A 23,635-nucleotide genomic window follows, 5' to 3' on the forward strand; every position below is an offset into this window, starting at 1 on the left:
CTTCAGCCTTTGATAAATGACCAGCAATGGGCAAAGGGACTTCAGCCCACAAAAACTCAAAGTTGAGTTACTGATATCACACGAGTGAATTGATTCACTAACAGTTTACAACCAAAAACGATTAGAACTGTTGACTCAAACTAGAGTAATATCAGTTTGAATTTTGCCTATAAAAAAAACGTGGTTTCGAACAAAAGCTATTTAAAATTCTAAACTGGACTGCTCAGAGCACAATATTGGGGGCTTCATAATGAACTGAACCAAATGCCATTTGTTCTTTAGGACACTGAAAAGAGTCTTCTGTCGAGATCTCGAGATATGGACTCAACAAAAATTGCTCTACTGAAAATCCTTCCTCTCAAGGCAAAGGTCACTTTCCCCATTGATAGTCACATATCATATTAAGTAGTGAGTCTACTAAAAATAACATTTTTCTCCTTGTTCTAAGAGAACGACTGTAATCATTGTGCGATAACTTACAGCAGTTTAATCCTCCACTTCAGCTTAATTCTTCATCTCAATAGGTACTACCAAATTTCGGTGATTTTTAATTTCAGATTATACAAATGAAACTCCAAACTTAACAAACAGAACTTAGAAGTTCGGCCATACTTTGCTGACAGTTGCGTCAATAAAACTGGAACTACCGCGTTATGCGTTATGCATTCAATTTTCCACTCTGAAATGCCTTGTAATCATCTAAGACATTTTCAGCACCCATTCCAATTCACAACTACCCAACAGATTAACGTACAAGATTTAAACCCATTTTTACGATGGGAATATATTATTGGACATAACAGAGCTTGGAGCTGAAAATATACTTGTTGGCTGCGTTCCAGCCTGTGAGGATTGCGAGCTGAAGTAGGAGCTGGGATTCATGAACGAGAATAGACCCGATTGCTGTTGTGGAGGAGGTTGTGTTGGAGGGTGCATTGGAGGTTGTGTTGGAGGGTGCATTGGAGGGGACACTTGGTTTCCGGGAAAACCCGCCGCAGGGAACATAGATGGAAATGGAGAGGTGTTACTTGACTGGAAACTGAACAGTGAGGAAGCAGTTGGAGGCTGAGGTTCAGTGCTTGACAGAGGAATTGCATGGGGTGCCTGTTGGTACGGCGCGTTTTGCTGATATGGATAAGTGGCAGGCTGCGGCATTGGTGTGAACACTGTTGTCGGCTGTGTGGAATGCGACTGTTGTTGAGAAGCAGGAGAGAATAAAGAATTAGACTGACTCGAGGCTAACGCTCCATACTGGCTTTGATTAGCACTGCTCTGAGGGATGAAATCTGCTGCGCCTGATGGGCTTGAAGAAGAATATATGCCGTTCGACGCAACACTACTCGGTTGAGACCTCTGGTTATCGCTGTTCAGAGGATTGAAAACTGAAACGTTTGGTTGGTTTTGGGGAGAGAACAAGACATTCGACAAAACACTACTCGGCTGGCTCTCCGACTGACTCTGGTTTCCGCTACTTAAAGGGTTGAAAAATGAAATTATAGGGTTACTCTGCTGAGGGGCCGTGCCATTCGAATGATAACTGGACTGGTTCTGAGACATTTTGGTTCCATTTTGCTCTGGAGGCGTGAATATTGAAACACCAGATGGGGTGGTGTTATTAGGCAAAGCGAAGGCATCTGACAGGGTCTGGTTTTTGACAGGCGTGAATACAGACTGATTTCCAATTTGAGGAGGCGAGCTACTTGAGGAAGAAGATACCGTTTGGGCTGAGGATGAATCGTTAATTGGTTCCGACGGTTTTTCATGGGTTGTAATGCTTGCTGGTGTGAATATGGACACTCCAGATGGCAACTTGTTTGCACCCGGATGGGCCCGAAGGCCATAAGGATTCGTATCTGACTTAGTTGAATTTGTATCACTGCTGGCAGATGAAAAAATGGACATTCCTGCTAGCGGTTTCGTTTTGGGCGGAGGGCCCATGATGCTGGGCGGGGCATCTGCCTCCGATTTGGTCTGGTTTGTCGTAGAGGCCGAGATTCCTGGTGGAGGAGCAATGTCACTGGGCGGAGGAACTCTTTCTGAATCATTTAGGTTTATGTCGTTATTTGTTGGGGTGAAAATTGAAATTCCTGTTGGTGGTTGCATTGTGGGTTTCGGTGACGGACTGCTGTTTCTTGCTGAGTCGTTCAGATTGATATCAGTATAGCCTGTGTTAAAAATTGAAGGCGGTGGCTGGATTGTAGCTTTGGGTGGAGGGCCAATATCATTGGGAGGAGTCCTCTCCGAGTTGAGGTTTACGTCACTATTTGCAGGATTGAAAATTGAGACTGCGGGTGGTGGTTGAACCACAGATTTAGGTGGAGGGCCTATATCGCTAGACTCTGAGGTGTTCAGGTTTACATCATCGTACGCCGGAGTGAAGATTGAAATTCCGGTTGGTGGCTGAAACGCAGGTATGGGTGGTGGACCAATATCACTAAGCCCTTTGGAATCATTCGGGGTTACATTACTTCTATTCGGGGTGAAAATTGACATGCCGGATGGTGGTTGAAATGCAGATTTAGGCGGAGGACCGATGTCACTGGTCGGAGGAGCTGTTTCTGATTTTGTTAGGTTTACATCACTGCTTGCTGGGGTGAAAATAGAGACCCCCGGTGATGGTTCCATTCTGGGTGGTGGGCCGACGCTACTCACCGGAGGGACTGGTGAGTCACTTTTATCATCACTCCTTAACGGGGAGAAAGCGGTTGAAGGAGAGGCTTCTTCCGATTTGAGCTGACTTTCATTGCTGCTGGGCGGCAATGTAGATGCACCTGAGGAGAGTCCGCTAAACCCTGATGCAAAGCTACTGAACGGAAAGAACATCGACATTCCTGATTGTTGGCTTGTCGTGGAGGGGAAATTGTACTTGACGGTGGTGAGTGAATACTTGCTGAGTTTTCAGACGAGTTTGGTTGTGATAGCGGCACTGGCTCAGTAGCATTGGAGGTAGCCTGCCAGGAGTAGGTTGAATAGGCGGAGGACTTGGGGATAGCTATTGGTTCCGTCGGGAGGGTAGTCACTTCTAGCGGCTCGTTGGAGATGTTCGAAAAATCACCTACTGGAGCATCGGACTCGCCTGAGAGGGCTGACAAAGGCACGGTGACTGGTCCAGGGGACGGAGGACCGGTGGAAGGAGGTTTTGGAGATGGAAGAGGGACTGGAGAGAAGATATTGGGGGTTGAACGAGAGCTCCCTGAGATTTGGGTGGGGGGCGTAGGAGTGGAGAGAGGTGTGGTGGGAGGAAGGATCACTGGAGACGAATCAAATTTAAGTTCAGGGGTTGGTGCCGGAGATGATGAATCTGATTCGTGACTTTTCAGGTCCCGTTGATATTCGGCTTGAAGAGGAGATTCAAAGTCTTTAGCCAAGTCACCCTGAAAAATGAAAGAGATTTAGCATCAGAAATGTTTTAAAACAGCTTGAATTTCAAACTAGGCACTATAAAAAAGACAGTATCTCAACTCCTACACATTAAGAGCCACTTTGACCAGTAGATTTAATTCATTTGTACACAAATTTTCGTTTTCAATTCATTTTTTGAGTCAACTCCCCAGCGTATAAAGTTTTATTCTCGATTACAGCAGTGCTTGAAAGTATGTTCCTCTGAACCACCATCGAAAACAAAGGTGCCATAACTCCAGCACAGACTTCGCCTGTCTCTCAAAACAAAGGAAAAACACAGATTTTTTTCCTGCCTCATTTTCTCCAATGTGATTTTTCAATGAAACGATAAATCCCTCTGAGAATTAGAGGCTGATAAATGACCTTTAGCTTTCTCTTGGTGCAATTTGTCTACAAAATTTAAAAATAAAACTAAATTTGAGTTCCATCGTTACTTACTTCCTTGGACAACAGCAAAAGCCATGGGTGGACTTCATCTGATGATATCATTTGAGGCTTGTCTTGGGCCTATTCGATAAAAAAAATGAGTCAATATCCTGATGCTCTTATATAATCAAACTGAGAGATCATCAGTGAAATCAACTGTCTGACAGGCGAATAGAGCAATTTCAAGTCATCAATTAATTTGATTGTGTAAACCCTAAAAAGAGGACTCTTTATTTGAAGAGTATCCTTAATTTGATTGATCATAGATCTCCATTTTCTCAAACAAAATTGTGACAATAAAGCCTCTAGGGCAGGTGTAATTTTTTTTTTTTTTTTTTTTTTTTTTTTTTTTTTTTTTTTTTTTTTTAAGTATTTAATGAGAACAATGTATTTAAACAAGATTTTTTAGGGCCTGAGAAACACACAAACTCTAACGTTTAACATTTTCAGTTATAAATTGATGCAATCTGCAAAAGGGACCTGATGTAAAATTTAGGAAAATTGAGTTATTGGTCGGTGCCTGAACAGAAGATTCTGACAATACAGCCAAAATTTTTGAGAGGGCGAGTAATTGACAATAGTACAGTATGTACTCTAAGAATTTCCCGTCACAGGTTTTCAGAAAATTAAAATGACAATAAAACACTATTAGAAGTTTTGACGTAGAAAAAGGCAAAACGGGACTTGGGTTCCTTCCGAGATGAATTCTTTGGTCAGACCCAGCTAAAATGATTTTCTAGGACATGCAAAATGGATTTCCTCCTTTTCCAAATTTGTTGAAAGAACTTTGCACCTAATATCAAGAAATTTAATGCCAGCTGAATTTATTTTTCATTTGATATGACGTTCCTTACAATTTCCTGAGCATAATAGACTTTGAAAATCGAACCATCTAGGCGCCAAAGAGGAGAACCGGTCGGAAAAAATAATTTGTCAGCATTTTAACACTCATTGCAACTACATGTAACAATGTTGCTACATTTGATTGGTGATTGAGGGGAACTCCTCCTTCTTAGCTGCGCTCACGCCAGGAAAATAAGATGGACAGTACAGTGCGTAACTTCACGTCAAATTCTCTGGGAAAAAAGGCTTTGTATCACCACCACAATGATATTGCCAAATTTCCATAAAATTGCCAAAAGATACACTTTCCAGCCTTGCGTTTCTCAATATTGTCATGGAGAAAGTTCAATTTTGAAAGCTCATCATGCTCAGGTCATAAAAGGCACCATACCAAATAATAACAAAATCTAGTCCGTATAAAATTCCTTGTTTTTCTCTGCAAGGTCCTCTTGGATAAAAACACATTTTTAGCCCTATGGAATATTTGAAGAAAATTACTTCAGGTCTTTTTTTTGCAGATTGCATGATGATTGAGGAGGTGAGTGCAGAAAGGAAACCTTTCTGTTGCAGCGTTTCAGAGTCTCGATTAAAAATTCCTTTTTGTTGGAGGAAACTATTTGATCATTAAATTTGCGATCTGGGTTAAAGATATTACTGGACTATGAAGAATGTTCAGTTAAGTTTTCATCTCTCTACAATTATTTTTCTCCTGTTGACAATGGAAATGTGAATAGAAATTCTGAAATACTGGAGCAAAGCAGTGCCCTTTCCGCACCCAAGTTCTCAATTGAATCGAAGTATGCGAAAACGTCCGATGTCCAAGACAGTGTTTCAGAATTTGAATGGACAATTTCGTCGTAACTTAATGACACAAGATGGTTTAAGACGTTAGGAATGAAGGACAATTTTATAAATAATCTCCTAAGTGTAATGAAACGTTTACAAAAGAGATCGATCCTATTCATCAGTGTTGTGGACAAAAGAAACCCACCTCAATTATGAAACCCTGTACTAGACAATGGACGTTTTTGCATACGTCAATTCAATTTCAATAAACATGAGTTAAGCTTACCTTACCCTCTGATAAATTTTTGAAGCAAGAGCTCACCTCAGAGATATTCTCAGGTTGAGGCTTTTCCTCTCGGTCGGGACTAGGTTCAAAAGGCTCTTGTTTTATTGGACAGATCTCCTCCTGTCTTTGGTCTTCTTCTTTTTCTTGATTTACTCGCAATTGACTTTTGAGCAATTCTATTTCCCGCTCTTGATCTGCAACTAGCTCTAGCAGGTCTTCTTGATCCTTGCGAAGCTCCATCAGTTCTCTCTCGGTTTGTTGTAGTGCCTGAACTTGGCTCTTGAGGTAAATAACCTGGAAATTTCACAACAGAGGTGAGGTTAGGATTTATATATGAGTGATGAACAGGAATATTAGATTGAATAATATAAAAATTAAGGAAAGGAGTTTAACAAATTATATAAATTGCAATTTTAAGAAAAACCAAATGGTCTTAAAATTGTGTAGAAGTAAAATTTACATTTAATTTCGGCTTAAAAGTTTAGAATCTTTGTTCCTTCGTACAATTTTCCTTGTTCACAACTGAACAAGGAGTAAAACTTTCCTATATAAAATATTCCTATTTTGAACAATAAGAATGGTTTAAGATATATGTTTGTCTAATTTAGCTTGAAATTAAGATTTAATTATTAATTTTGAAAACGGGCGATTTCCTCTGTAGTGTCGCAAAGATTATTGGACATTTTTATACTTGAAAAGAAACTTAACTATTGTACTAAAATGCCATTTTTACTAGAAATTATTGATATGGATTTCATTTTTGCTTAAAAATTAAATGAAGATGCTAGCTGGAGGTTCTTTCGAATAGCTTAATAAACTGCACAATTTTATCAGAATTGTACAAAGGATGGAACGGTTTTGAAACCATTGATTTGATTAAACAAATAAGTAAAAGCTCTGAAGTGTTTTAAACACTCAAATGAGTTTCTCACTCGCATGGTAAAATATCCATGCTAAAAAATCACTGGCCGATTCCTCGTAAAAATACTGCATTTATTACGTTGACATAGCTTTTTCATTACTTAATTGGTGGATGATTTTTATTCAAATCGCCATACCTCTGAATCAACTGCTTGAGATTCCGCTGCACTCAGAGGCCTGTTCTCTAAATGTAACCTTAAATTCTTCAGCTCTTCCTCCTAGAAAAATAAAAACAAATTTTTTCAACCTAATTTCTTCCATATTGAATAAAATGAAAATCTCTCAAACCACCTAGAGGATAATACAAATTGAGAAATGATACACAAATGACAATAAACAGGTTCATTTGCTAGCAATAAATCTATTTAGAATTGAATTTGAATTGCTTTACTGATACTACTGCATTACTGAACTTGATTTATTTCACTGTTTCGTGGTTCCTAGATCTCTTTCATCAGTGCTTTGCACACACTCCAGTGAAACACAATGTACTGTTGAGTATTTTCACAATGAAATCTTTTTTTACAAAATTGCGATCTGTAGGGCTGAGTAAAAATTAAGGCGGGGTTGATATTGCCAAGTACATATATTTCACTCAAAATAATTTGCAGAATCTGTGAATATAACTGTCATGATTCCCTCAGGAAAGGTTAAAAAGCTGAAAACATTAATAAAAAGTTTAAAAAAAAGGGCAAAAGAAAGAGAAGAAGAGAAGATTTTCTCTCACTGCAAGTACAAAACAGCTTTCAACATCCATAAAAAGTCATTTTAACACATATCGGCACTTGCTTGTAGCATGGTTTGACACCCAGGCAATTTGAAGGAACTCACATCTATATCGAGGAAGAATCATAAGAGCATCAGTTTCAATCCTGGTTTTCTTGAAACTTCATAGAAGGGTGTCCATTGGTTTTCAATGAGCTGTCAGAACAGTTTTGTCAAAAAGTGGTAACAATAAAAAGACCCTTGCCGATAGCCATCAAAATTTTTGGATGTTTACTGGTTTTATGGGCCAAGCAACCCACTGAAAAAACATAGTAGGCAACAATACTTTGACTCAAAGCTCATGTAATTCTGATTGTGTCGTCAATTTCCAACAAGAGCAACTTTATTGAAGTGTATCAGTGTTTAGATACGAGCAATGCCAACAGCTTGTTGACGAAGATTTGTTTGAAAACCCCTAACTTCATAATTTTCTGTTATTGATACCTTCCTTTGGTTGTAAGAAACTCTGCTTAGGAAATAAGAAAAATATCAAAAGCAACCTGAAAAAAGCTTATAACTTACCAATCTTGCGATAGTCTGATCCTTCTCTTGTACTACATTAATACCATGCGGTGAGCCTTGATTTATCTGACTGGCTGCTGAGGTGGTGCTCAGCTGAAAATATTAATACAACGTTGAAACAATTATCTTGGTAAAAATATCTTGTCAGGTATACGGTGATAAACTCTACTTACTTTTACCGTTTTTACCAGACATGGTGCCTTTTGGAAACATCTTTGCAGGCTTGTTTGAATGAGGTAGAGAGTTTTGTCTTAAAACAATTATTTCAGAGATGAATGAAACTTTAAGTACATCCATTCATTACTGTGATTAAAAAGTAATGCTTGGTGCTAATCTTTGAAATGAAACATTACAACATATCTTCAGGGTTTGGTAAGTTGCAATTTTTCAGGATTTACAAGAGTCAAACCCTTGTTCCTGTTAAGGTGTTGAGATTTCCTTTTCAATAAAAATTAAAGTCCAGAAAAAGACTACAAAAGATTACGAAGAAAAGCGCCGGTTAAATTTGGAGATTTTTCTATGGTATGTCCTTCACAATCTCTTAAGTAAGGAGAGTTTGAGAATCGAACACTCATGTACCAATCTTGAGAAAATTGAGTCTGAAGAGTGACTTTTTCAGCAATTTGACACGTGTTATCATATAAAGAAGTGGCACTGTTGCTGCTTTTCGGAGCCTTTTGGTTTGGAATAAGTTGAAGAAAAAGAAGCTCACTTTAATCACCTATAATTTTCCACTTGATAATGCGTGTAAAACTGCTGAAAATAACACTTTAGAGACTAGATTTTCTCGAGATTGGTACATGGAAAGTTGGATTTTTAAAGTTCATCTAACTGAATAGATCATACAAAGCATCATATCTAAAGATCTCGAAATTTAACCGAAAGAAAACCTTAGTATTCCCAGTGTAGTCCTTTGTACGAAAATTGATTACACCTGAAGACAGAAATGTAGAAGATAAATGAAAATACATTGTCATAAGATTACTTATCTTTCTCTGATCCTCTGTATGTATATTAAATAGTCTTAAAAATTTCACAGGGGATATCCCTCAGGTTAGGAAAAATAATTTTTTGATTTTTGCTTATTACCTGAGCTTTCAGTATTAAATTTTGATCAGTTAGTTCTTGAATTTTGGCTGCTTGCTCAACATTTTGTGCATGTAGTGCTTCATAATGCATGCTCAGCTCCGTGATACGTTTGTCTTGCTCGCGGATTAGATTTTTATATTGCTCGATATTCTCCGACGGTCCGTTTGTTAAGTCTGTTGCACTTACAGTCACAGCCTTCATGACTAAACCTGAGAGGGAAAAAAGATAAAAATTTCGTAATTTTCTTTCCCTACCACAAACTTCCTTCACATATTGAAGGGGTCACAGATCCCTTACAAAAATTAAGAATTTTTTGTAACCTTTTTTTGGATCAACTCTTAAAAAGAATACAAAGTTTAGTGAAATTGTGAGGGGGATCTGTCACAGAGAGATTTGAAAAATGTTCGCCTTACGATTTAAAATATTTCAATTTATTCCAAAATCTGGCATCATTGAAAGAGTTTGGGAGCTTTTGGAGAAGGGGTGGAGAATAGCAATCTCTAGATCCTGTGATTGCGACAAATATAAGGCAAATCTTGGGTTTCAAAAAATGCATGCAGTTTTAAAAAATGATGCCTTTTTTTTCTCCTTGTTACTCAAAAAAGTGGGATTGATTGCAAATTTTAATTTGCAAGCAAGCATTTTGCCATAGAATCTGACATAGGCCGTGAATAAAAATTGAAAACATAACCAAGAGACAAAAATGCAGCATTGCAGCAAACTGTTTACGTTTTGAAACTTTTGACATCCCTGTTTCGGACTTGTTAAAATTAATGATTTTGATAGAAATCAGTCATTTATAATACCAACTTGCTCATTTGAAAGCTATGCTTTGATCACTGAACTCGAATAAAAAAGGATTCTTTGAGAGTTCTAAAAACACTAAAACAGAGCAATTATGAGAAAAACAGAAAAAAAATACGCACCTTCGAGAGCTTTGAAAAGTTTACAAAATTCATGGTCTAACAGTAAATCATTTGGTGAATTGACACGGATGTTAGGGTGTTTCACAGCACGGCTGTACATTTCATGCCTGGAAACTTCATTCAGTTTGTCTAGAAAAACTTCCAGTCCTACTCTCTTGTTAATCAGCTGTCGCAGATTTTCCTGAAAAAGGCAATGGAAGGAAAATATAGAGCCCACGTCTTCACATTTTAAGAAATGATTTGAGAAATGAGAACAAACTCTACAAATATTGCTTGACATTTTTTTTTGCTTGAAGAATAAAAATCAGGAAAATTTTCAAATGACAAAGCTGAATTAGAGTATAAATTATAACAAGAAGCTTTCAGCTTTACAAAACGAGATTTGCAGTTTTACAGTTTCACAGACGATATTACAATGAAAAAACTTACCTTTGAGAAAGAGGGAACCGAATCATCATTGAAGTGAGTACAGATTCCCATGATGAAGGCACATAATCCCTGGACTAACTCTTCATTATCATCGTGTTCAGTAGCACCCGCCTGAGCAACATAAAATAAAATAATTTGAAGACGTGAGGGATTCTACTTTCCTTTATTCTAAACTGAGGAATTAAACTTTGGTATATTTTTGCTTTTTTTGAGTTGAGGTTGAACAAATCAATTATTGGATCTATTTACAGTAAGACCTTGCATTATCGGAGTGCAATTTAACGGATTCACCCTCCGGTCCCACGAAATCCAATAAATTGAGGTTTGAATGAACTATCTTCATTGTGACATGCACCTTGTTATGCGTGTGTTCTCATGGGTCTCAGGGCTCAAGTCACTGTAGAGAAGTCTTCTTGATTTAAATACGTCCTTTGGAAAGTCCATCCATAAGAGACATGAGGCACTTGAGGGACAAAAATGGAGGAGTTAAGAGTGAAGTTTAGGGTGCATTATGAGAGTAAAAGGGGAGTTTAAGGCTGCATCACCTAAAGCAGAAAACTGGCTTGTCTACGATTTTATGAGAAATCATAACGGGGAAAAAGTTAACGTTGTCTCCAAAATTTCTTGAAAATCTTCGATTTCTTACATCAAAATACGATCAGGCCGATTAAAATTTTTTAGGAGGAGGAGGGGTAATAAAACTAAGTAAAAATTATAAAATAACAACTTAATTTGGGGAAAAGGCTGCAAAAAAAACAACAACAAAGGATAAACAAAAAAACCCGGAACGTTTCAGAATGTTGACGATTCGATTTTCAACTGGAAAAAAAAATAAAAAAAAGTCGTCGATTCGCTGTTATTGGGAGACCGAGACTGCAATAACAGTGAATCAACGGCTCATTTTTATTTTTTTTTTCCAGTTGAAAATTGAACTGTCAACATTCTGTGACATTCCAAGTAGCCATGTACCATTCGCTCATGTGCCAAATTGTATAAATAAATAAATGAATACATCCTCTACAGAGCATTTATGATGCTGACAAAACTCCTAAATTATCCAGATCAGATGGACTGTGTTTTTCAATGGCCAACTCCTAAGCTGCTGCAGAGGAACGTTTTTTGAAATTGATTTCGAGTTATTAGTTTAAACAGGTATTCCATGAAGAAACGGCAAATGGTACTCACCTGAGTGGTTAAATAGGATATGCTGGTGTCAATGGACAGAAAATGACGTATGGCTGGTGGACAGTGTGACAACCATGTTGCCAACAATATCAACAGACCTAGTTTGCTTTGAACCTTGTTGCTCTGTAACAGCAAGGGAGCAGAGATGAACAAAAGAGCATAAAAGATAATTGCGTTGGTTATAATCTACGGTCCATGCAGTCATAATCAATGCACAGTTGCAAAGACTATGAATCATGGCAGAGGAAATACTCAATCGAGATTGTGGCAGTGTAGCTACGACAGGTCACTAAACTATGAACAAATTTTGACTTGCGAATACATTATTTCAGAGGCAAATGACGCGTAGAATCTGATACGCACATTAAAACTGCAAAAAAGTAACTCAGAAATGGAAAAATTTGCACTTCAAAAAGCCCAACTTTCCTGCAGATTTGAAATGCCCCAAGCCGAACCAACTGATGTCATCCAACACCAATCAGAAGCAAGCACGAGTTTTAACGACTTCTGTCGAAAATCTTTCTACTCCTGGTACATAAAAACAATGGAAAAACCAAAACTATATCTTTAGAATTAAAGAATCGAATCTCATTCATGTTATCCATAGTAAACAAGCAATGATTCCACATTGAAATAAGTTTAATTTTAACTAAGGTCAGAGGAGAATGAGAGGAGATACCGGTTTGACTTTGCTATTCCAAAGCGTTTGAAATTCCTTTGAGTCTTTGGACTTTTTAAATGCGGGCTTGTCAAGGATTTTGTCTCCAAAAATACGCAATACATCAATATGCAAAAATTCATAATTAAATAAAAACCACAAGGTTCAGTGACCCACTTGAGAAGTATTTTTGGACACCATCTTGGTATTCTCAACAATGTGCGTTCATATGGGAGCTTAAAATACACAACTTTGAAGTAATTTCCATAAATTAGTATTGTTTGAAAAAATCCAGTCAAAATCCATGTCACTTAAGCACACTCTCTATTTAGAAGAAATGCAGGAATTAAAAATTACTGAACGAGCTTATTGGACGCAAAATTCCTTGGAGTAAGTTTTTACCTGCTGAAGTAATAATGTGATGTGATGGAGAAGAGACAATGGGGTGTGGCTGGAAACTGGCGTTAAGAGGACTCTCAGCATTGATTCTTTGGCGGCAGGATTTTCAATCAATGCGTGAGACAGTGCGACGGAAGATAACCAATGCGACAGGACGTCATGACTAAAAAGGCCACCACAAAGCAGTTGGCCGGCAGTCACAGATGGTTCTGAAATTTTTAAAGCATTATAGCATGAGCAAAGCATTGAGAGACTTTTCAACTTAAATATTCAAGTTACAGAGGAAAAACTTCTAGGGGTAGTGAAGAGCCATTAAAAAGGAGTGAGAGTCCGTAGAAAATCTTCAGCATTTGGACCAAGTTTAACAAGGAGGCACCAAGTCGCACTTTAGAAAGCAAAGATTAGGAAGAAGTTTTGCATTCAACTGGTCATATTGATGTATTTCAGTTAAACGGAACTAAGCTCCAATTTCAGTTCCATTTGAGGATTTTGGAATCCCAGATAGCATGTTCTGTCAAACGGAACTAAGAGCCATGCGAACACAGGACTGGCGGAGCTCTGCAATCACCTGCGCCTGCCGATCCAACCTACTCTCTCCCTTCTTCCCCCTACAGCACTTACTTAGTTCCGTTTGGCAGAAATATGTCCATACAAAGTTTCTCCTAACAAAAATGAACAGTCGAGAAAAAATATTTTGAACAAAAAAGTAAGTGTGAAACTTTGTACTTACTATTGAGTTTTAAAAGAGGATACAAATTCAAATCTCTTTTCCTTGGCTCAATCTTGACGCAACTTGGTGCCGATCTGTTAAACTCAGTCCATTTTATTTTAGCTGCTGAACAGAGGAGATCCTTGATTCTTGTGTTTATAATTAATCAACCTTAAAGGAATACTAGTAGGTAGATGGAAGATTAAAGTACACTTACGTTCTGAGGTAGAGGGTAGTAATGTCTGAATTAATTTGGTTTGTCCCATCTCATTACGATAAAGATAACACTGGAAACTGTACAGCACAGCACACCGCAAGAAAAATGGCTGTCTCTCATTGACCATGGACATCAGGAGGACAACAATTGCTTCCCTGGAGGCATCAGATCAAAAGTAAATTATGGAATATATTAGAAAAGGAGGTTGTATTATATATGGAAACTCATGGTACACATAATTATTGTGAACATTTGAGTAATTTTTCCAAGTTAATTTCTTCAGGTATTGGACTAAGAGTCTGTGATTAGATTTGTGAACCTCCATAGAATACCTATGGAGACTGCAAATGAGTAAAGGAAGAAAATTTGGAAATTTTGGGGCAAGTTCGACCCAAAAATCTCAAAAATTGAAGGAGATCTTCATCTGTAGTTTCTTAAGGAAAGTTTCTTAAAAAATTTTTTTTTCAGTTTTCAGTCTGATCAAATGTTACGTATCTTCAGCTGTACCTAATTCAAAGATAGTTTTTTTTCAAAAATCTGATCATTATTTTCTCAGTTGTGCAAAGTTTTGTGACACAGAGAGTTATGCAATCCAGCACCCTCATGCAGCACTCTTATGTGTATCCAAAACTTTAAACATGTTTTTCTCAAAACAAAGATTCTTGATCTTGCGGCACACTTTTTAGGATCAACAAAATGGACTTTCAAAATTTTGTTTTGTTTTTTCCTTTCCTTTTCTTCTAGCCACAGACAAAAGGATTCTCTCTAATTACTCTTCAAGAAACAAAGAAAACAGTATAAAGGACCATTTGTCTGAATTTTCTTCCTTAACCAAAGAAAATTTCAAGTTTTTGAATTTTTAAAAATTCTCTCATCTAAAGCCAGATGAAAGTCTTAGGAATGGAACAAAAAAAAAAAAAACAACTGTTTGAAGGACTATCCAGTAGAACTTGAAAAAAATGTACCTTAGAATGGGTAAATTTTAAATTGTGAGGATATGACTCCACTTGTAACTTACTTTGGAGGATTGGAAGGTGCCATGACGGACGCAAAGTATTCCTGATTACTCAGGTTGCCTCGGATAACTTCAGCGACAGTTATAATGGTTTCGGTGAGTACATCTACAGGAACTCCACCGGCCATCAAGATGCTGCACAGTTTCTCTACGATGCCTGTTGCCCGCAGCGCTTTTTGACAAGAGGCAGTTGCTTGACCCGGATTAGCTGGTGAAACCAGTGTCCTTATGATCTGAAAAAATATTTATTTATCATAAGTCTACAAGAGAGTGTTTAAATACTAATAAGAAAAAAGTAGGTAAAAACCAGAGACTAAAAATGGAGGTTTATAGATTTAAATTAAACCAACCCTTGAACAAGATAATGGGTGACTAGACAAGGTCTCAACCAGAAGAAAACAACACAGGCTTCCTACTCAAAATCTTGCGTGGAACTTGATTCACACAGCAGGAAGTTTCTAAATCAATTCCTGAACAAGGTATTAAAAGGTACCTACTTTTAACACAGATCAAATGGAAGTTACTTCATTTGAATGATGTCACTTGTACTTTTACCATTTGACCAATTTTAATTATAGAAACACCTATACGTTGTTCAGGAGTTAACTTCAAGACTTTCTGTTCTGTAATTTGTTTTCCACATGAAAGAGCCTCCCAAAAAAGAGGCTGATTTTGGCCCCTTTTTAGGTATTCGATTCGACCATCGGACCAAGGTTTAAATGGAAGCTTATATCAACAGAAAACTCAGGAAAAAATTTCAAGATGAGTATAGGAACCGTTTTCGAGTTAGGGGGGGGCAAAGGGGTCACAATCCGGCCTAATTTTTTGCTGTTTTCTTGTATAATTGATGTATCGGCGGGGTTCTTATCGTTGTTTACGCATGTGTAGCACATGGATTCCTACGTATTTTTACTCGTAGAATCGATTTTTAACGTTGCCGAATCGATAAACTGATCAGTTAAATCGATTTTGAACGATTTTTCAAGGAAAATCGATGATTTTTCAGGATCGAAATTGTTTATTTTCGATTCATGAATGAATAAATGCACCTGAATAGACTAAAGCACACGTAGCCCTATGTATTTTGACACGGAGAATTGATTTTTAACGTTGACGAGTCGATTTATCTATCTTTTGTATCGAATTTTTGCGATTTTTTACGGAAAATCGATGACCTTTTGGCATTAAAATCGGGTTTGCTCCATCCGAGAGCGAAGATATGTACCCAACATGATTGGAGCACATCGACTCTTACGTATTTTTATACGTGGAATCGATCTATAACCTCGATGAGTCGATATAGCGATCGATTGTATTGAATTTTTGTGATTTTTTGCGGAAAATCGATGGTTTATCGGGATTGAGATCGGTGTCTCTCCATCCAAGATCGGAGAAATGTACCCTTCATGATTGGAGCACATCAGTTCTTACGTAGGTATTTCTACACGTAGAATCAATTTTAAACGTCGACGAGTCGATATATCGATCTGACATACACAACTCTTGCGATTTTTTACGGATATTCGATGGTTCTTTAAGGATCGGCATTGGAAAAATCTACCAGACATGACTGGAGCACATCGATTCGTTTCTGATTATTCTCGCAAAATCAATTTTTGAAGTCGACGAGTCGATATATTGACTGGTCATATTGACTTCTTAAGATTTCTATGGAAAATCGATTTTTTGATCAGGAATGAAATTGGTTACTTACGGTCCGAGGGTGAAGATATGCACCTGACATGGTTGGAGCACGCCGTTTCCACGTACTTTTACACGTAGAATCATTTTTAAGGTTGACGAGTCGGTTTGGCGATCTGACAAATCAATTTTTTGTGATTTATGAAAATCCGATGGTTTCTTGAAGTTGAAATAGTTTTGATTTTAATCAAAATGGGAATGAAGGAATGCACCCGACACGACTACATTTTCTGTTAATCCAACGGAACCAAATCAATTGACACTAGAGTGAATGAGTGAATGAATGACTTCACTTAAATGATTTAAGAAAATACATACACGTATCAAAGTACTTTGTTATGGAACAGTATGAGAATTCCGGATTAGCATATTTGAAGGAAGATAAAACTGCCCTCGAGTTGGCCGAGTATGACTAATCGATAAACCGACTCGTCAACCTTAAAAATGATTCTACGTGTAAAAGTACGTGGAAACGGCGTGCTCCAACCATGTCAGGTGCATATCTTCACCCTCGGACCGTAAGTAACCAATTTCATTCCTGATCAAAAAATCGATTTTCCATAGAAATCTTAAGAAGTCAATATGACCAGTCAATATATCGACTCGTCGACTTCAAAAATTGATTTTGCGAGAATAATCAGAAACGAATCGATGTGCTCCAGTCATGTCTGGTAGATTTTTCCAATGCCGATCCTTAAAGAACCATCGAATATCCGTAAAAAAATCGCAAGAGTTGTGTATGTCAGATCGATATATCGACTCGTCGACGTTTAAAATTGATTCTACGTGTAGAAATACCTACGTAAGAACTGATGTGCTCCAATCATGAAGGGTACATTTCTCCGATCTTGGATGGAGAGACACCGATCTCAATCCCGATAAACCATCGATTTTCCGCAAAAAATCACAAAAATTCAATACAATCGATCGCTATATCGACTCATCGAGGTTATAGATCGATTCCACGTATAAAAATACGTAAGAGTCGATGTGCTCCAATCATGTTGGGTACATATCTTCGCTCTCGGATGGAGCAAACCCGATTTTAATGCCAAAAGGTCATCGATTTTCCGTAAAAAATCGCAAAAATTCGATACAAAAGATAGATAAATCGACTCGTCAACGTTAAAAATCAATTCTCCGTGTCAAAATACATAGGGCTACGTGTGCTTTAGTCTATTCAGGTGCATTTATTCATTCATGAATCGAAAATAAACAATTTCGATCCTGAAAAATCATCGATTTTCCTTGAAAAATCGTTCAAAATCGATTTAACTGATCAGTTTATCGATTCGGCAACGTTAAAAATCGATTCTACGAGTAAAAATACGTAGGAATCCATGTGCTACACATGCGTAAACAACGATAAGAACCCCGCCGATACATCAATTATACAAGAAAACAGCAAAAAATTAGGCCGGATTGTGACCCCTTTGCCCCCCCCTAACTCGAAAACGGTTCCTATACTCATCTTGAAATTTTTTCCTGAGTTTTCTGTTGATGTAAGCTTCCATTTAAACCTTGGTCCAATGGTCGAATCGAATACCTAAAAAGGGGCCAAATTTTGGGAGGCTCTTTTGAAGAGAAATCATGTGACACAGTGCTTAAACTCATATCTATTTTAGAAATTAACTAATCTGGTACAGCAGAAATTTACAATTTCGTAATACTTTTCTGATTCAAAAACCAAGGATATCTTCATTCTTGGCTCACTAGTTAGTTTCAATAATTAAACAAACATGACAATACTCCGACCCTAGCCACTGATCCATCAAGGAAATGCCTATACAGTTAAATGGCCAAGATGAAGGAATTCTAAGAAATACAGGTGAAGAGAGAGAAGAAAAGAGAGCAGTAGAAAGAAGTAAAGTGGCAAGTTATTCACCTGTAACACGGCATTGATATTAGAAACTTTTTGAGGTGTCAAGCCAACATCCAGCTCATCATCGTTTAGAATATTGAACATGGGTGCCAGTCGTTGAATGTAGCTGCCTGGAAAAGGAAAGATCAAATTTTATCTATCTTGTCACATGATAATTCAGATTCATCTTCATTAAATTGCAATTTCACTCAATGTGTGTGCTTTAACTTCCTCAATTGAATCGGCTCGTGCGAAAACCGCTAATGTCCATTTTCTCTTATTTTGAGTAAACTGCAAAAAACTGTAGAAGCCTTTTAAATGCGGGATTAAAAAATGTTCAGAAGTTGATTATTACAAGAGTGGATTGTAGAAAAGGATCCCTAACAGTTTCCAGCTCCTCTTCAGTCTGGGATGGAGTAATTAAAAAAAAAGCACTCTGGACATTAGCGGTTTTCGCATGATTCGTAAAAATCGCCGAGTTTTGGAGCCGTTTGATACTTTCAAAATTCATTCTAAAGATATTAAAACGGTAGACTATCATTCAAATAAAGTTGAAAAACTAAAATTCTTGACAATTGCGGCACTTAAAGCAAGTTTCATCACGGGACTACCAGCAATGAACTGGACATTAGCGGTTTTCACATGATTCGTGCATGGTCGGTTCTAAATCATCGAAAACGCATATGTTTCAGTATGCCTTTCGGGCATAATAAGGTTATCCTTACGTATTTTGAGGCGCTGAATCCGAATATGACCTCCGTTTTTTTCCATCACCCTCCAATTTTACAGTTGGGATAACAGTCGGAAAAACACCGAAAATGCCCAAAAATGATCATTTTTCCGAGTAAAATCGGCTTTTCCGGAAAATTAGAGGGTGATGGAAAAAAACGGAGTTCATATTCGGATTCAGCGCCTTAAAATGCATAAAGATCACCTAATGTCGTCCAGGAGACATTTTTTTATTTCGGTTTGTTGTACAGTATTATGAGGCATATAACGAAAGATGGACATTAGCGGTTTTCGCATGATTCGGACCACGGCCCCCCCTGAAAAAGGGCTTCAAACCTAAGGAACAAATATTTTCACTACATTAATGAGTGTGTCTGACCTCCGAGAGTATTTTAACCCAAAAATCTCAAAATTGAAAAAAATGGACATTAGCGGTTTTCGCACGAGCCGATTCAATTATTTCATTCATTTTTCAACTAGAGTAGATTCAAAAGCCTACTTATAATGGTTGTCTAATCATTTGAGAGCAAGATATTGAGAATCATGTGAGGGAACATTTCAAAATATTGTTGTCACTCATGTAAAATTATACACATTTATTCCGTAAAAAATTTTGTGAGCCAGAATTAAACAAAATATACGTATTTGAAGGAATTAAATATCTAGCAACTTTCAACATCATTAAAATTATTTGCATGACAGCAAAATCTACTTACATATGATTAGCACAAAAATTGTGATTGTCAAATATTACAGGACTGTTAAACTACATACTTTGGCGTGTTAAGCCCAACATTGATTTCTACTCATCTCTTTCATGTTGGGTTAGGTTTTGTCATTTGTCATTCATAAAAAATGTTCAAAATTTTGAACACCTTGATGTTTCGGGAAATTAATCTGATGACCCTTCCACATATTTTGATTGAAAATCATTAAAGTAACACTAACAAGAAACTTTATGGAGTAGCTAAGTTGGAAACTTGTGACAGTTGAAACATTTTCTCTGCCCGGCCGGGTAATGATAACTTACCTTCTTTGAAGAAATTTTGATTAGAAACATTATTTTTCAACAAATTAAGCATCAAAAGCAAACAATCTTCCACAACAATATCTCCATCCGCGTAGCCTTCATCATTGATGACGTCAAAAAGTCTGTCGAAGGCATTCTCAAATGCGACGATCTTTTGAATATTGGCATTACCTTTTGTTAATTGGAGAAGCAGTAACAATGCCTAAAAATGAGAGAAATGACCACTCTACAAAAATTGTTATAAAACAGAAAAAATTTCAGAGGACATGCGCAGGGTTTCTCAGATTCTAAAACAGGTATTTTATTTATATGACAGCTTTCGGGACAAAAATGACCACTGTTGAACTCCACAAACCTTGCTCAAGCCTTTTAAGAGGAATATAAAGTCAGGCCGGTCAATATTTATTTTGATAATTTTATCAAGGAAATAAGGCTCATTAAAGTTACATTAAAATTCAAAACACTGAAAAAATCTCAGAACGAAATTTAGAGTGCATTTCTTTCCGGAGCAGTGTTCGAAACTTGCAGGCGCCAATGCGCCAAATGCGCCTAAAAAATCGGCCATGGCGCCTAAAAAATGAAGGCTATGCGCCAACGTCGCCCCTAAAAATCTGGATTTTCGCAGGAAGTCACCGGAGTGAAATGCACTTAGGACTTCACATTTCTTTTCTACTTGATAGATTTTCTAAAAGTGTTCTAAGTTCAGGAGGAAATTTCTAGCAACCAATTGGTACTTACGTCATTTCGGATGACTTCTCTACTGTCACTCAGGAGATCCATAAGTTTCGAGACACCCATCGGACTAACCAGAACAATATCCTGTACTTCTTTGGGTCTGTAAGAAGAATAAAAGTGAAAGATCAGGAGAGGAAATTAAGATAAAAGAACTGATTCTTTTCTTTTCTTTAACTGAACTTGGGTACTGTTCATAAGCTAGATGAGCATAATTCCCGATTTTTGGGTCCCTCCTTCCCTTCATAATGATTCTGTGACACTGATCCCTATTTTCAACCCATAAAAGCAAAAGGATGTCATGTTCTCCTTCACCTCCTTTCTCCTAAACACGTTGCGTAGTTTATTAATGTCTAACTGAATTCAATAAGAAGAAACCAAGTCATATTAAGTTTTAAAATAAAAATGAGGTTTAAAGGTGTCTTCTTCCACAGATTTCAATTGATGCGATATATCGCATGCCGTTCTGACATAAAATATTCCGTCCATCGAATCACCTTAAGATCCTTTAAAGGTAATGAAATTCGATAAAAATCTGAATGAGAGGCTGGAAAAGAGTGTCAAACAAACGGAACTTACTTGCTGGAAAGTAGACTTTTCAGGAGTTTGACAGCCGGCCATCTCACTCTGAAATCGTATTCTTCGAGGAAGCTTAGGACCAGCCCCACATTGTCCGGCTGCTTGATGAAAATTTCTGTAAACTGGGCACCTAAATTGCTTCCTGGCTTGTAATTTGTGTCCTGCCATTCTAGAAGGACATAAAAAATCGTGGATGTGAAAAAAAATAAAGGAAAATACAACAGAGAAAAAAGCAAGACCAAGATTAATCCACACGGGCCAGTCATTACACATCTTTTTCGAATTCACTCTCCTGTCTAGGGATGTTTTATCGGTTGTCGGTAAGCTACCGAAACAATTCTGTTAAGAAAAAATTATGATAGGACGGCTCTTGTCGATAGCATTCTGAGTTTTCAGAGCTGATGAAAATAAACTGGTGCCATGTATGGATCTATTTTACGCGCCGCCGCGCTGGGCAATCTCACAAACCGACACACGGGGCAACAATGCATTGAGTGCGAGCTCTCAGAAATCTGATAAGGTCAGCATTTCTTGATATCATTGCCACTGTCCGTATTGCCACCAGTTTCAGTTTAAGACGATACCGATAGCTAGGGGTGTTCAAACAAATTCTTGCCGGAACACTATTGACATCGTCTCTTATTGAAACTGGCGGCAGTACCGACAGTGGCGATGATATCCTTAACAGCTGGCCTTATCGGATTTTTGAGTGCTCGCACTCAATGCATTGTTGCTCCGTACGTCGATTTATCAGATTGCCTGATGCGGCGGCGCGTAAAATAGATGTACAAAGGCCAACAGCTTATTTTCGTCAGCTCTGAAAACTCTGATAGCTATCCGCAAGAGCGCTCTTAGTGTAACTTTTTCTTAACCGAACTGTTTCTGTAGCTTACCAACAACCGATAGAACAGCCCTACCGATAGCGTACCGGAAAGACTTTGTTTGAACACCCCTACCCCTGTCTGGCCCTAACTAGACCACAGCCACTATAATGTAGCATTGGCTTCTCCTGTAAGAAATACGATGCACTTAAGGCTCCTACCACCAATATACAGTAAGCAGTCAAAACATTCATCCAGTATGACCAGATCTCTATTAAAGTTAACACTTTACCTTCTTCATCAAAATCCTCGTCTGATGTGATATTGCACAAAGCGTCCAAGGCATACCCGACTATTTCACAATCTGCGTAGTCAGTCTGAAGGACGTAGGTGAAAGCTGACATGCCATGAGCACCGACTTCAACTCTGTATTTCCTGGATAGTGATTTAAGAGCTCTGCAGGCATCTCGACGATCCTCTAATAAAGTTGATGATAAAACTCGCTCAACCAAACGCTCAACCTAGAGACAGATAGGGACAGTAAGGAACAATCCAGAAGACATCAAAATATGAAAAAATGAAATGAGATTTTCAAAGTAAAACATACTTAGATAGAGGTAAAACTTTCAATACATTCAAGAACACAAATCCAAACTTCACCATTTCTAATTTAGTAAGTACTAAGATTTCTGATGTAGTAACTGAAAATTGCAGAAAAATTCCAAATCGAAAATGAGGCATGACATATTTTATCCCAAAAATGATTTTTCCATCCACAGATATTGACATTATCTTCCTCTGAAGTATTGTTACATCAACGTTTGGTCAAAATGCAGTGAAAGGAAGAATGCGAAAGAACGGGGCTAGGGTATTACTCTACTTATTTCTCCCATTTGTATTTTTTGCGGGTGTAAAATACATATTCATGGATGAGTAACAACGTTCAAATTCTCAAAGCGCATTCTCCATAAAAAGGGTGTAGGTTGCAATGTGCATTTATAGTAAGATGCCTCACTCAACCATGGAATGATCTGTCATGTTACTTCTCAGACTGATGTATCATAGAAATTTTAAGGGAACAAAGTTTATTCAATGCACGCATTGATGACCTAGAACCAGTTGTTGAAGAGCACTTCTCAACGAAAGTCTAGGGAACTCGTGACCTAGCTCGGTTCGGCCCATCAGTAAAAAGCAAGCTGACACCTAAAAATTCAGAACATTTGAGGCAAGGGATTTCATTGCTAATTATCATACATTCTAATAGTAAAACGTAGAAGTCGGTGCGACAAAATGCCGGTAGAAACGAGTAGAATTTCTAATGGATAAAGGTTGGACATATGTCTTATCAGTGATAGATAACCTAACTTATGGTATGATAGGATTCGCAGTTACCGTTTCAGCCCCAGAAGGCTGCTGTGCTGCTTCTTGTGTTCCCAGAACAGATTTTAAACCGCTCGAAAAAAAATTCATGATAAAATAATGCAACTATCCATAAAATTTAAACCAATTTCTGACAGCAAAGTTCCACGTAAGATTTGTTTACAAATTAACACACGCACACACTGACAAGCCATTGACTGCGCGGGTACAATGTTGCCAGAGTT

General features: G+C 37.7%; 1 protein-coding gene across 4 annotated transcripts; it reads right to left on the reverse strand.

The window, feature by feature from the left end:
• Positions 1–2,555: 2,555 nt before the first annotated feature.
• p115 (General vesicular transport factor p115) lies at positions 2,556–23,619 on the reverse strand. Of its 4 annotated transcripts, none has more exons than XM_072304507.1 (18): positions 23,424–23,619; positions 22,324–22,552; positions 21,211–21,379; positions 20,638–20,734; positions 19,900–20,101; positions 18,165–18,271; positions 14,582–14,811; positions 13,564–13,718; positions 12,641–12,846; positions 11,581–11,703; positions 10,396–10,506; positions 9,967–10,147; positions 9,041–9,249; positions 7,952–8,044; positions 6,802–6,882; positions 5,780–6,037; positions 3,841–3,909; positions 2,556–3,374 (listed from the first exon to the last, which is right to left on the reverse strand). In XM_072304507.1, the coding sequence occupies exons 1-18, from the start codon at positions 23,499–23,501 to the stop codon at positions 2,688–2,690; spliced, it is 3,285 nt and encodes a 1,094-aa protein (XP_072160608.1). In that variant the 5' UTR covers positions 23,502–23,619; the 3' UTR covers positions 2,556–2,687. The 4 variants fall into 4 exon arrangements, with proteins under 4 accessions (XP_072160608.1, XP_072160610.1, XP_072160611.1 ...); XM_072304510.1 differs by having other exon boundaries at positions 3,228–3,374; positions 5,749–6,037; positions 23,424–23,618; XM_072304509.1 differs by lacking the exon at positions 3,841–3,909 and having other exon boundaries at positions 23,424–23,618.
• Between the last annotated feature and the right edge of the window lie 16 nt (positions 23,620–23,635).

This window comes from Bemisia tabaci, chromosome 9 (genome assembly GCF_918797505.1).
Source record: "Bemisia tabaci chromosome 9, PGI_BMITA_v3".
Lineage (NCBI taxonomy): Eukaryota > Metazoa > Arthropoda > Insecta > Hemiptera > Aleyrodidae > Bemisia > Bemisia tabaci.